At 50.8% G+C, this 14,402-nt stretch overlaps 1 protein-coding gene across 1 annotated transcript; it reads left to right on the top strand.

Moving 5' to 3' along the window:
• The first annotated feature begins 9,651 nt into the window (after window positions 1-9,651).
• On the top strand, window positions 9,652-13,420 carry TFF2 (trefoil factor 2). The gene is made up of 4 exons (XM_012447402.3): window positions 9,652-9,767; window positions 10,616-10,765; window positions 12,083-12,229; window positions 13,233-13,420. The coding sequence occupies exons 1-4, from the start codon at window positions 9,689-9,691 to the stop codon at window positions 13,244-13,246; spliced, it is 390 nt and encodes a 129-aa protein (XP_012302825.1). The 5' UTR covers window positions 9,652-9,688; the 3' UTR covers window positions 13,247-13,420.
• The last annotated feature ends 982 nt before the right edge of the window (window positions 13,421-14,402 follow it).

The following is a 14,402-nucleotide window of genomic DNA, read 5'->3' as shown; positions in this document are numbered from 1 at the left end:
GTGACACAAGTTACCTTTCCCTGTATCTGTGTTCCCAAATAAGAATTGGCTAGGAGCTGCCACCTGGAGCGAAATGTCTGAAGGCATGGGTAGTGAAAACTGCAGAAGGTGGCATGGGCTGACCCCTCCAGGAAACCCTCTCCCCATCCTGAGATCTGAACGAACTGGAAAGTAGAACAACAGAGAAGGATACCAAAGCCGAAATAGCGCTTTATCCCTGCTGGCCCCTCTGCACCTCGGAGAGGACTGGGAGAGGATGCCCCTTGACCTGGTGGTCCTTGCTGCAGGACCTCAGCTCAGCAAGCCCCAAGCCACCTGCACCCTGGGTTCCTCCTCCTCCCACTTGTCCCGACATCTGGTGCTCTTATGCTGGGCACAGATGGCACAATTATACTGGGGATGGGGTCCCAGGAGCTCCGGAAACCTCCTACTCTCTGTAGCCAGTTGGTTCCAGGGAGGAAGAGGGAGGTGCAGAGCTGAGCAGGGCCAGCTCTTTCCACATTAACCAGTCCGGTAAATCACTCCCAAACCCTTGGCCACTTGGGTAAGCAGGTAAAGTGGCCGAGAAGCCAGGAGGCGCCCACCATGAAGAACCGCCAGGAAGCGCAGCCTTCTGCCCTGGCCTCGAACCATGGGTTATGGAACAGGAAGCGCAGCCTTCCGCCCTGGCCTCGAACCATGGGTTATGGAACAGGGAGCCCCCTACCCCATGCACACAACAGCATATACATGAGCTGTCACAATACATGTTGTCACTTATATATCGGGGGGCCACAGACACCTCCTCTCACCTCTCAGATGTAAGGGAAGTTGTAGCTTCTCTTTTTCATCTATGGCATGTCTGATCTGACACTCTCTGTCTGCTAATTACAGGTAAAAACAAGATAACTTTATTTAGTCCAATTCCTCTTACAATTCAGTTTGTCTTAATAATTTGCACAGCTTCTGTCGGTCACAGTCTTTGGGGGATGCACTGCTCAGTCTCTTACCTCGATCCACCCCGCCCCTCCCTCTCCACTCCTGGGTGGAGTGAAGGAGCCCCTGGGTCTGCCCGTGCCCCTTGGATTCCTGCTGGCCTACTGTGGAGCGAGGCTGGGGGTTCTCAGAGTCCAGCTGGCATGTGCCCTGTCCCTTTTCCCCACGGTTGCCCAGTGCCAGAAAGGTGGGCTTTCTCTTCGACATCTGGTAGTAGGCTGTTTCCTGGGTGTCCACCATCCATTCCTTCCCTTCTTTTTTACCTAACTTGCGCTCTACAAAGAAAGGGGGGAAAAATTCACTTTCCCAGCCCCTCTTTTAGCAAGAAGTGGCTATGCAATTCTACGTGGCCCATGAGACACAGGGGCATCTATTTGAAGGTTTTGGGAATAAATTTCTTCCTTGATGAAAGAAAGTGACTTCTGGCTTCCCAGGCCAACCCCTGCATCCTGCCTTTGGGTGTTGTGGAAGGGGGGTGTGATGTGGTGCTGCAGGCAGCCATTCTGCAATAATGAGGTAAGGCCCAAGAGTTAGAGCCTTAATAACCCTGAGCTGCTGATTTGAGCCCCTCACCCACCTCCAGGCATCACGTTAAGTAAACCTAAGTGTGCTTATGGGTTAAATCACTGATGGTTGGGTAATATATTGAAAATACATTTCAATATATTACCAAGGCCCATATCTTCCCTCTACCATAGAGCAGTGAGCCTATGGCCCAGTCACAATGGCCAGCAACAAGTGCTCTCACCAAGGACAGCAGGCAGGGCCAGTTAACAAGGTGGCTCACTGCCTTCCTGTGGGTTCCCTGGGCCGCCAGGGAGTTATGCTATGTGATGAGAAGGAGGGAAACATCAAGAACATCACTGGGGACAGAAAGGGACCAGAAGGCCGCGTCACAGGGAACGGATGGTGTGCGCTAGGCTGACGACTCTTTCAGCCCTGAATCAGCAGCACACGGTGGCCCCTGCGTGCTTGGCCCCGGAAATGTGCCGTAAACACGGGCTGCTCTGTGGATTGTGCAGGGCTGCAGCTGGGCTCAGGAGCTCTCGCCCAGGGTCTCTTAGATGAAGCAAGACCATGTGTCAGCCCGAGGCTCCCTCCACCTCCTGGTCCCCAGCTGAGGTCTGCGTTTTCATGACCCTGGTGGAGAAGGTGGACAGAGACAGAGGACTCGAGAGTGCCTCATGGCCTGGAATTCCGGTGTGCGGTCCATCCACCCTCCCACACCACTGTGAAGTGTTCACCTGCTCTTTCCCCTCATTTTCCACTATGTGCTGTCAATCGATTTAATAAGTAGCAGGTTTACACCCTCAGTTGGTCTGCACACCCCTCTGTTCTGCCACAGGCCATGTACTCAGAGGCCACAGTTGCTTCTAGATAATTTCCCACACAACAGCAGGGTTCTGTTCGGGGCATGTCTTGAACTAAATGTCAGACCAGGAACTAATTCTTGAAGCTAAGTTGTGGCTTAAGTTCATATTCGTAGGGTCATTGGGAAAGATATTGTTAACTTAAGAAAACTCCCTCGCCTTTCTTTGCAAGTAGAGGGAGGGGTGGTTTGTTGCAATATTTAATTTTTATGAGTCTGATAGGAAACATCAGCTCATAAGAAAGAGACACACACCTGGCAAATCTCAGTCCTCATAACTTCTTAGAAAGAATGGATGGCCATCAGGAAGAAGGGGCTCCCTGACTTAAAGGTCCAAGCAGACAGAAGACACCCGTTGGTAACACAAGAATAAAGAGTACTATTCTTAAAGGATTCCTGACTTGTTCTTCTCGGCTCTTAACAGTGCCCTGAGCTGGGCATGTTTGAGCCAAACAGACTAAATTAGACCAAACCGTACATGGCTGCACATGCATGAGCTGCGAGGGGACTGAGCGAACCTAAAGGCAAGTATTGGAAGGATTTTCTACATTTCATCTGATCTAGTGTATCAGCGTCGGGAAGTAAGAAGGGCTAAGCTTATCTTATCCTATATACAAGCTAACAGGTGAGTCTGCCACAGTTTCCTGGTTGCTGCCAGAAGACAGGAGATCCCTGGTTCAAAGATAAATGACTTTATTACTCATGCTACAGCAAACAGCATAAACAAAGGTTACTTGTGTCGGTTCTGTTTTCCTCCAAGACCCTCAAGGGACTGGGACTGGGACTGGCTCAGACAGGTGCCTGCACACACAGTGGGTTGCCTAATAGGAGAGAAGCCCTGGCCTTAGGATACAAGACTCCTAAGGGACAATAAGCTCCCTTGCTCTTTGCTCCAGAAGGAGGCACCTTATCCACTTTCTCATAAGGACACCACTTTGTGGTGACACGGACATTGTGACACAGACATCCTTGGAGAGAGATCTGGAAGAAAGGACTGTCTTAATTGCCTCCTATGCGTTTCATTGGTGAGGGGATTACACACCACCCCCAACACCACATAGGTGAGAACAATAGCAGTTTGTGAGTTCCATATCCTTACAGCCCAGGGGCTAAGGACACTGTGCCATGTGGGGCCGCACAGAGGGTGCATTCAGGAGCAGAGTGAACAAGCAAAGGCTGTGGGAAGCAGGCTTGGTTAATATCAAGAGGGTGTGGTGGCCAGCGGTTCCTACAGGAGGATGCAATTGACTTGTTTAAATAATTCTGTGGGCTGGCAGAAAACTGAAATCTACTACTCACGGATAAGCAGGCACGGTGCCTGATGCCTTGATAGGGAGGGTTGTTTGGCTAGGGGACCTTATCCGTGGGAGCAGAGATGGGAGGGGAACTGCTGGTCAGGCTGCTGGAGGCCCTCTCTATTTTACCAGACGTCAAGGCAGCACTTAATATTGGGCCTTAATTTTAGGTCTTACACCATAAGGATAGTTTCTTATTCACAGGATGTGCACAAATGTGAGAAATTCATGGAGAATTGTCTCCCAAAAACAGATATACTAAATATCTTATTTTCAGGACAAGATTATAGAGTGAGGAAAAAGGATTAAGGCTCATTTCTGTAAGATTTCATTAAGAAAAATCGAACACAAATATTTCCTTCCATTGTTATTTTTACATTTTATTTTTAGACAGCTTAAGACTATAATATAAGAGTGCGTAGAAATAAATGGCAAATTTCTATTCCCCAAACTCCTGGGATGTCCGTCATCCATTTCTCCACTTGACTGCCCTCATTCAGTCTACCACGTGCCAGAACGAGGGTGGGTTCTGGGGACACAAACAAATGAGGCATGGGCTTGACTCTGGATCTCATCCTGCATTTGCTTGCTGTGTTATTCGGGCAAACTATTCTGCCTGTGTGATGACAAAATGAGGATGATCCTTTTAGGCTTCCTTTGGATTGATGTAATGATTTAAAAAAGTAAAAAAAGTAAAAATAGCAGAAAGCAAAATTCTTAGAGTAATGCCTGGCACAAGTAAACCTGTCATAAGTGTTAGCTGTTACCTTTGGTACAATTAATAAAGGACCCAGAAAAGTAAAAAATTCACTCACAGTGTGGGTGCGGCTAAGTGTTATGATTCAGATAGATAAAGGGCACCGTGGGGAACTGGGTAAAGAGCACCCATCTTTACTCTGGAGGAAATAGAGGAAGACTTGCTGGAGGAAGTCTTGACTCCTGAGTCAAGAGCTGAGGGAAAGATGAATGTTAGCAAGGCAACGAGTAGGGGAAGGGTACTGTGGGGGCAGGGCACCCATGAGCAAAGGCTCCAAGATGAAACGCAGACGCACGTGTGATAATGGAGGTGGTGGCACATGTGGAGCCCAGTTCATTCATGAAGGCTCTTGCTTTTCATACTCAGGAGTTTGGTCTTTACCCTCCAGGCTGTGAGGAGCCAGCGGGGTGACAGAGAAGGGACATAGGTTTTTATTTTACAGAAAGTAAGCAAGGGTTTTTTGTTTTTTTTTTCCTGGGTAGGGACAAAACCATGTTCATTTTAGAGTCTAGTTAGGAGACAGTTGTAGTGAACCAAGTGAGAAATCTCACAGACTGGACAGGGTTGTAAACTCGAATGCTGACAGAGGCCAAGCAGAGGCCATAATTGAACAGATTCGGCCAGGTGGGAACTGGCTGGAGCAACCTGGAGAATTCACCTCCTGTGTCACGGGGTGCTCATGATTTCAGCCTAAGCATTTAAAAATTTTCTTTAAAGTTCCTTGAAGAGCAGATTTGCAAGTGAGAGCTTCTGAAAACTTTTGTTCACTTGAAAATTGTTTGGAAGGACATTTTCAGAGCGTGGAATTCTGGCTTTCCCCTAGCCACTTACACATGTAATCCCACTGTCTTCTGCTTCGCATTATCGGAGAAAGTCAATCATTGTTATTATGTTCCGCTCCGTGCCGTATGCCTTTGTCTTTGCCCATTTCCTGTTGCTAAGTTGAAACTGGTAATTTGTAAGAAATGAACTTTATCTCTTACAGTGCTGGAGACTGGGATGTCCAAGGTTGAGAGGTTGCATCTCTTGAGCGCCTTCTTGCTGGTGGGGTCTCAGATGAGTCCCAAGGCAGCCCAGAATATCCCACGGTGAGGGCACTGTGCTCAGGTCAGCTTAATGTGCTAGCTCGGGTCTCTCCTCTTATAAAGCCACCAGGTCCCCTCCCACGATGACCCATGAATCCAACATCCCACGAATCCATTAATTTATGAGTGGATTAATCCATTCATGAATGCAGAGTTCTCATGATCAATCATCTCTTAAAGTCCTCACCTCTCCATGCTGCCACAGTGTGGATTAAGCTTCACCGTGAGTTTGGAAGGCACTTTCAAACCATAGCAGTCTTTTTCTCTAGCTGCTTTAAGAGTTTTTTAAGTCATTGGATTTTCAGCAGTCGGATCATGCTGTGCCTTGATGTGGTTTTATTTTGGTGTTTATCTTCCTTGAAGTTCTTGGAGCCTCTAAGATTTGTAGGTTTATACTTCTCATCAACTTCACAATCTAATGAGTATTTACTCAACACTCATTCTTGATCAAGTGCTTCTTTAAACGATTTTTTCTCTCCTGTCCTACTGGTACATCAATTGCATGAATGTTGACGGCTTGACATTGTCTCACGGGTCATTGGAATCCTGTTTATTTGTTTAGCCATTTTCACTTCATGCTTTAGTTCGGATAGTTTGTCTTGCACTGGCTTCATTCAAGTAAACTGACCTAATGGTCTGCAGGACCTAACGGCATTTAATCTGAAATCTACACAGTGTATTTTTCATTTCAGATGTTGTATTTTTTATTTCTAAAATTTGTACCAGGCTAATTTTTAGTTTCCATGTATCTATTGAAATTCCTTTTTGTTCCTTTATTATATTATGTTTTTTCTTTCAATCTTTGAACATTTTATGCCATTTCTAAGTCTGTTTTCGTTCCCTGATTTTTCTAATGATTATGGGCCATGTTTCCTAATTCTCCCCACACATCTAGTAACTTCTGATTTTGTGTTAGACATTATAGGGATGTTATGTTGTGTATTTAGGTTTTACTGTCTTCGCTGATAGTGTTGAAAGCTTTGCTCTGTTAGGTAATGATATTGGTTGACTTTTTCCCCCCAAATTCATATATGAAGCCTTAAATTCCATCACCTAAGAATATGACTACATTTGGAGACAAAGTCTTAAAGGGGATAATCAAGTAAAAATGAGGCTGTCACGGTGGGCCCTGATTCAATCTGACTGATGTCCTTGTAAGAAGAGAGGCACCAGGGATGTGCGTGCACAGTGGCAAGGCCATGGGAGATATGGGAAAAGTTGGCCATCTGCAGCCAAGAGAGAGGCCTCAGTGGAAACCAGACTTGCCGACACCCTGTGTTGGACTTGTGGCCAACAGAATTGTGAGAGAGTACGTTTCTGTTGTTTAAGCCACACAATTTGTGGTATTTTGTTATAGCAACCTGAGCAAACTCATACAAGCAGTTAATTTACTTACAGGTTAACTTGATTCTTGCAAGACTTGTGTTAAAGATTTGTTAGAACAGGTGTCTAGTAGCTTTCCCCTGGAACGATCAGGCTTCCTTTTATGGCATGGCCGTTATGGAACGCTGAAAGTGGTCAGCGCCTCTGGCTGCTCAGAGCTCAAATGATTTCCGGCCCCATGAAGCCTGCACTAGTTGCTCAGTTCAGCCTTCCCAGTGATTGTTCTGTCCCCAGGAGCTGTTTCACCTGGCTTTGTGGCATGAACAGTGTAGTATTTCATGAAAAGCTCAAAGGATCCCCGTTTATACTTCTGGAGCTCCCTTCTCTTACCCTGAAAACCCGCCTGCCTCAGAAGCTTCCTGTTCCGGCCTCTGTCTCCTCAGCCCGATGGGGCTGAGCACTCATCAGTCTCCCCTCCCTGTGCTGTGGTCTGGAGAGCGTCTCCAGGAAACCATGGGGCTCCCCACACTGTTTCCTCTCAGAGATCGCTGTCTGGCACTGCCTGCTGCTCAGTATCTGTAGACCGTGACTTCATGTAGTTTTAGAGTTACTTACGGTGGGAAGCTAGCCTGGTACCAGTGACCCGATCGTCAAAGGCAGAAGTCTACCTGTGTGATCTCTGTGGTGGTTCCCATTTGTTGACTTTCTATGTGAACTGATGGACAGTATCATCCCCGAAGTATGCAGAGGGTTAGTCACAAAGAAGGAGGGCGCCAGCCCCAAGTGCCGGATGGCGCTGAGATCATGTGTTTAGAGTGGCAACAATTGATGGCACGTGTCAGCCTCGCTGGGCAGATGGTGTGGGCATGGAGACGGTGGTGCAGGACAGCAGAGGGGAAGATGGTGGGTGAAGTCAGGCAGGAGAAGAAGGAAGGAAGGAAGGAAAGATAGGAGGGTCTCCCGGAGGGGAAGCTGGGGGGTTAGGGGGTCGGAGGGCTTTAGGATTTAGGCAAAGGCGTGTTGGCAGTAACGGAGAGAATGTTCAGAGCTTAAGACACCCTGGGCAGAAAGGGCATTTGCATACCCTCTTTCAGAGGTGGAGCTCGAGTCCTGAGTGTGGTCACAGGAGGGTGGCAGAAGTAGCGTGGGGATGGGAGCTCCTAGAGATGAGGAAAATAAAATTTGAGAGACTGTGAATGTAGATGAAGCGCCCACCGCAATGTTGAAGATGGCTGGGATGTGACTGAGTCTTAGCAGGACGGGACAGTGAACTCGAACTTGGTGCTGAAACCCCTAACAAAGGGGACAGGCTGCACCAAGTTCGGGACATGACAGCAAGGCGGGACTCTGGACATGGCTCCCCTCCCCGCCGCACCTCCAAGGAGGATGGTTTTGCATGAGGGTGAAGACTTGGGGCTCAAAGTCCATGTCCAGCCCCCCAGCCTGAGCCCACGTGATGGGGCGTGGCCACCGAGTACAGTCGTGGAGGCTGTGCACAGCTCCACTTTCAACTAGCAATGCCACTAGACTGCAGGCGTCCCATCTAGTGTAATGATTTCCCAGCTCCGTGGGCACTTGGTGTTTCTGTGTGGGGGCCTGGAGGACGGGGGCCTGGAGGACGGGGGCCGGGAGGACGGGGGCCGGGAGGACGGGGGCCTGGAGGACGTGGGCCAGGAGGACGGGGGCTGGGAGGACGGGGGTGGGGAAGACTGAGGCTGGGAGGATGGGGGCCAGGAGGACGGGGGCCGGGAGGACGGGGGCCGGGAAGACTGAGGCTGGGAGGACGGGGGCCTGGAGGACGTGGGCCAGGAGGACGGGGGCCGGGAGGACGGGGGCCGGGAAGACTGAGGCTGGGAGGACGGGGGCCTGGAGGACGTGGGCTGGGAGGACGGAACCTGCTCTCCAGACCCCAAGGACAGCCCTGTGGCAGACCAAGGATTCTGGGTTCCCTGTGTTTTTGGGCCCCTGGCTGCTCAGCCATCAGAAATAGACTGGCAAACCCTTGTCATTTCCCTGGCCTCGGGAATGTCGGGTGTCCCTCTGTCCTTCCCACCATGCTTCCCCTTTCTTTTGGGGTGTCGGCCCACTGGCTGTGTCCTCTCTGTCCAGTTTGCAGACTCCTTCTCCAGCACATCCCACCTGGAGCAGGGCAGTGCTGCATATCCCGCCCCGGGCACGGTCCCAGGTGCCATCTCTTACCAGCTGCACGGCATTCCATGGAACAAAAAGAACCCCTTTCAGGGGTGGGCTGAAAATGAAATTATTAAAACCTGCCCACCCCAGGCTGCTCTGTTGGATCTGTCAGGCTTGTCTCCATGGAGAGCCGCCCCTCCTGCTGAAGATGGGACAAGAGGCTTCATGCCGTGGCTGGGGAGGCTCTAACACAGCCCCGGGAGCAGATCTTCCCTCCTCTGAGATGCTTCCCTTCCTCGGGGAGGGGTCTTTTCCATGCTACCTGCTGGCCTGTTCATTTTCCCCAGTAAACTTGGCCCCAGTTCTTTCTAGATTCCTGTGGTGCCCACACTCTCTATCAGTAGAAATGCATGGCTTATCCCTTCTTGGGTGTGACCCTGTGTGTGCCCGGCCCCAGACCTGCACGTGGCCGGTTTTCCACGCTGGCAGCCTGGCACGACCCAACTCCCTGGCCAGGGCAGGAAGAGGCCTCACCGAGCAGGGAGAGAGTCACCCCGGCCCGGAAGCCTCGCCTGCACAGGGCACGGCTGTCCCTTGCCTCATCTTCGCCTCCACGGTGGAAAGGCTGGGGCCGTGGGGCAGGGAAGAAAGGTTATCTGTGCTTGTTGGACAAACAGAGCAGAGATTATAAAGCACGTCTGGTGGAGGGCTTGCATTCTGCAAGCCGCCCTGGGCTGCAGCTGAGCTGGACATGGGACCACGGGACGCCCAGCTCCTGGCAGTGCTCCTTGTCCTGGGGCTCTGTGCCCTGGCAGGGGCCGAGAAACCCTGTAAGTGACGGGAAGGAGAGGGTCTTCTTAAGTGCCTTCTTTATTTCTCTTAAAGAAAAATAAAAGCACGACCATAAATTAACTTGAGAGGGGAAATTGCTATAAAGGCATTTGACAAGGTGTGTCAAGGTGTGTGGGATTTGCCGCTGCTGGGATGGGGGTCTCTGAGAAGGGCCTCCCTCCGAGGGAAAGGCTGTGTGACCGCAGGTGTCAGCAGACCCCGTGCAGGGTCAGGAGGCCATTCCCACCAAGGGTCCTCGGAGTCCCAGAGCACCCCCCTGTCCCCTCGATCTTGGCCTTGGGTCCATCTGTTCAGCCTCTTCTAGAAGGGTTTTTTTTTTTTTTTTTTTTTCTGAGACAAGATCTGACTTGGCAGCCCAGGCAGGGATACAGTGGCGTGATCTTGGCTCACTGCAACCTCAGCTTCCTGGGCTTAAGTGATCCTCCCACTTCAGCCTACTGAGAGCTGGGACCACAGGTGTGGACCACCACGCCTGGCTAACTTTTTTTTCATTATTGTTCGTAGAGACAAGTTTTCGCCATGTTGCCTAGGATGGTTTTGAACTCCTGAGCTCAAGCAATCCACCCGCCTTGGCTTCCTAAAGTGCTGGGATTATAGGTGTGAGCTGCCATACTTGGTCTTTTAAATATTTTAAACTAACATAAAAATGTCAGCAAAGCCCCATCAGCTTCTCAGGAGGCAACTGCATTGCTCAAATATGGGCAAGATAAGACTTCATGTTTCTCTGTGTGGCAACCAGACAGTAGAGGCATCCCCTAAAGCCCCTGAGAGGAGGAGCAGCGTGGGCTGGGGTACCAGGGCAGGGCTGACGGGGGTCTTTCCACAGCCCCCTGCCAGTGCTCCAGGATGAGTCCTCATAACAGGAAGAACTGCGGCTTCCCAGGGATCACCAGTGACCAGTGCTTTGACAATGGATGCTGTTTCGACTCCACTGTCGGTGGGGTCCCCTGGTGTTTCCACCCCCTCCCAAACCAAGGTAATCTTCCAGAGAAGCCACACCCTTTTCCTGGGCCAGCAGTCGGCAGCCCAGGACCCAGCTGCACAGGTGGAGCCCAGAGCAGGGGCTGCGGGAGGCCCAGCTGCGAGTCTAGGGCTAGCCTGGGTGGGTTCGTCTGGAGCTAGCCCAGGCTGGTTAGTCTAGGGCTGCCTAGGTTGGTTAGTCTGGAACTAGCTCAGGTTGGTTAGCCTTTTGTTATCCCAGATTGGTTAGTCTGGAGCCAGCCCAGGTTGGTTAGCCAGGTTGGTTAGTTTGGGGCTAGCCCAGGTTGGTTTGCCAGGTTGGTTAGTCTGGGGCTAGCCTGGACTGTTAGTCTAGAGGTAGCCCATGTCAGCCAACAATGAGATGAAAATGTCCCCCCCATCCCGTTTCTACACCATTAGTTTCTTCAGCAGACGTGTTTTTGTGAACCCATCAGTTTTACTTTAGTTGAGAAAGAAAAATAGATCTCCTCTACCTTTTGAAATGTGACTTCTGAAGAAGCTTCAACAGGGAAATGAAGGTATTTAATAGGATAGCAGTAACATAGGGGCTGACGGACCTCAAATGTTAGGGAAGGAAGTGAAACCTTCTAGGGGTCTTTGGGAATGAGTTTTATGTCAGTGCATGTGATCAGGATCCACGTCATAACATTGAAGAGTGCTCAAAAGAAGGCTGCACGTGTGCTGTGCACCTGTGTGCATGGAACCGGGCGTGCCCTTGGGGGAAGGGCGATTCCCTCCCAAGATTGTTGCTGGGAGGCTTGTGAGGCCCCACAGGGAACCAGGCAGATGTTGGGCTATTCATGAATGGCAGTGTCCCTGAGTGTCAGTGCTGTGTCCAAATGCTTTCCATCCTTCTAAGGTGTCCAAAAACCTTTTCTCTCCTTGGCATGGGGGCCAGCCCATTTACAGAGGAGAACATTGAGTCCTGAGAGGCAAAGTGATTTCCCCAAGGCGGGGGACACCAGAACTTCTGACTGTGACCACCCCACACTGGGCCCCACCTTTGGGAAGGACAGGCCAGCCAAGTGTCACTGGGGCTGACAGTAGGTGGTCCTAGGGGCCGACACTTCCATAGTCCCTGGGGGAGGCAGTCCCAGGGGTCCACACTTCCACAGTCCCCGGGGGAGGCTGTCCCTGGGCCAACACTTCCACAGTCCCTGTGGGACGTGGTCCCAGGGGATGCTGCCCCCGGCAGTCCCTCATGATCCCCGGAGGCTGCAAATCAGCCATGCTTTCAGAGGAGGAAGGGGTGGAGCTGTCCAGTGCACTGCAGGCCTGACTGGGTCTCTGTGTTGTGCCTGTCCCGTTGCAGAGTCGGAGCAGTGCGTCATGGAGGTCTCTGCCCGAACAAACTGTGGCTACCCGGGCATCAGCCCCGAGGAGTGCGCCTCTCGGAAGTGCTGCTTCTCCAACCTCATCTTCGAAGTGCCCTGGTGCTTCTTCCCGAAGTCTGTGGAAGGTAACGCCGCTGGGGGTGCTCCATCTGGTTCCTGGACACGTGATTTCTCTCCATCCGTAGAGGTGGGGTGCGGGGAGGCTGTCCCAGGGCCGGCACTTTCACAGTCCCTGGAGGAGGTGGTCCCAGGGCCAGCACTTCCACAGTCCCTGGGGAGGTAGTCTTGCAGGCTGCGTCGCAGGCTCAATGCCATCGAAGCAGGAGCCCCTGCCTCCCCTGGGATTCTGAAGGCAATTCCAGAATGTTCTCGGCAAAGACAGCATCTTCTCCGTAAATGTGTAGCCCCCAGCATTGCCACCGCGTCATCTGTGATGGTTCCAGAAACAGCAGCTCCTCCCTGTGGCCCCCCCATGTGTTGCCACGTTCCGCGGCGTCGCCTATCTTATCGCCATTCAATCTGTGTTTGGAGTGTCTTGCACTGCTCCGGGTACTAGAGAGGCCCAACTCCAGCAGACCCGGACCCTCCTCCCGAGGCCTCCCCGTCCTCCCCCACATGACCCCCAGTGACAAACGTGGCCCACAAAGTCCTGCTCCGGGGCAGTCCCGGGAGGGCCCGCGCGCAGAGGTGAACGGGTCCACGTCTCCCACCCGCTTAGTTGTTGTGTGTTCCTGACACGGAGTGTGGCAAGATAAAAAAAGCCCAGGCAGAAATCCAGATCCAGGAAAACAGGGAAAGAGCGCTCTGGTCCTTGAAGGGTGCCTTTTTATTTCCTTTTCTTCTAAGTACTCCAAAGAGCAAAGTGTTTAACGCTCAGCATTTTCCAAGTGATTTTTTATAGGACAAAAGGTCCACCTAGAACACATTTGCTTGTCTGGGGAGAATGCACCCCACAGAGGAACCTCTAGCCTGGAGGGGGGACTGGGTCCCTTTACACCCTTTCCCCGGGAGAGGGGCTCCTTCTTTAGCAGGAAGCTCCTGGTAAAGCGACGTGCACCCCAGCTTCGCAGCCTAGGCTCCCCCATTTCTGGGATTCCCTTACCAACCGTCTTGCATTTAAATTTCTAGACTGCCATTACTAAGAGCCGCTGCTCCAGCGAATACATCAGGCTCACCGGGTGTTCCGAGACAAAAGGAGAAACTCCACCGTCTGTCAGCTTCATCGCTCATGAAATCCTGGGCCGTCTGAATCATCTTTTTATCCTTTCAATGGTCTAACATACAATTTCTTTAAATAAAACCCTTAAAATCTGCTACATTTCATTTTGGTTTCATTAGCACAGAGATGATGATGGCAGTGTGCATGTGTACACATGTATGACTGTGTGTATGTGTGTGAATGTGTACGTGTGTGTGTACATGCAGGGTCTTTGGGGTGTTTGTTTGTTTTGAGATAGAGTCTCGCTCTGTTGCCCAGGCTGGAGTGCAATGGTGCCATCTTGGCTCACCTCAACCCCCTCCTCCCAGGGTCAAGCTATCTTCTTGCCTCAGCCTCCCAGCTGGGATTACAGGCACGCACCTCCATGCCTGGCTAATTTTTGTATTTTTAGTAGAGATGGGGTTCCACCACGTTGGCCAGGCTGGTCTTGAACTCTGGACCTCAAGTGATCCATCCGCCTTAGCCTCCCAAAGTGCTGGGATTTCAGGCGTGAGCCACCATGCTGGGCAGTTTTAATGTCCCTTCAATTTTTCTAAGAGAAAAAATTTATCAAATACTTTCAGGTTTCTCTAAAAGCAATAAAAAAGTATAGCACGTAAGTACATTTCAGAATTCGCAATCACTTCATAACTTCGATACTTGGTCCTTTTTATAAAAACTCAAATGACTAGCCCTAAAAACCTCTTGGAGTGATACGTGACCTCAGATTGCAGTTGCAAAATCCTTTCTCTTTGACCAAACGCTTCACGGACCCCTTGCTTTTGAAATGAGTGTGTTGCAGCCGGTCATCTCCTACTTCCGAGGGGAGCAGGGACGGGGCTCGGACTGGGTAAGCCAAAAACTCTCTCCCAACTCTTTGCTTCTGTGTTTTCTGGCTTCCGCCTGAGGGTAGCTTTGGTAACTGCTAACATTTGAGGATATTCGAGGGAGGAAGTTGACAGCATTTCATTAAGGCAATACCAGCCCTGGGGAGATCACTGCATGAAAGATTCCTGTTTATTAATTATTATTATTATTTTTGTACCGATTTACAGGGTCCATGTGCAACTTTGTTACACGCATCGTTTACACAGCGGTCA

The sequence above is a fragment of the Aotus nancymaae genome, unplaced genomic scaffold (assembly GCF_030222135.1).
Source record: "Aotus nancymaae isolate 86718 unplaced genomic scaffold, 86718_ANA_hifiasm-v0.15.2.pri h1tg000022l_1, whole genome shotgun sequence".
Lineage (NCBI taxonomy): Eukaryota > Metazoa > Chordata > Mammalia > Primates > Aotidae > Aotus > Aotus nancymaae.
The sequence above is the reverse complement of the archived record's forward strand: the minus strand, read 5'-3'. Positions and strand labels throughout refer to the sequence as shown.

What these genes read in the sequence shown, in the direction of transcription:
- TFF2 (XM_012447402.3), top strand. Translation starts at nt 9,689, where the DNA reads ATGGGACCACGGGACGCCCAGCTCCTGGCAGTGCTCCTTGTCCTGGGG. An exon ending in GGCAGGGGCCGAGAAACCCT is followed by an intron (nt 9,768 to 10,615) that starts GTAAGTGACGGG and finishes GTCTTTCCACAG; the next exon opens with CCCCCTGCCAGTGCTCCAGG. An exon ending in CCACCCCCTCCCAAACCAAG is followed by an intron (nt 10,766 to 12,082) that starts GTAATCTTCCAG and finishes GTCCCGTTGCAG; the next exon opens with AGTCGGAGCAGTGCGTCATG.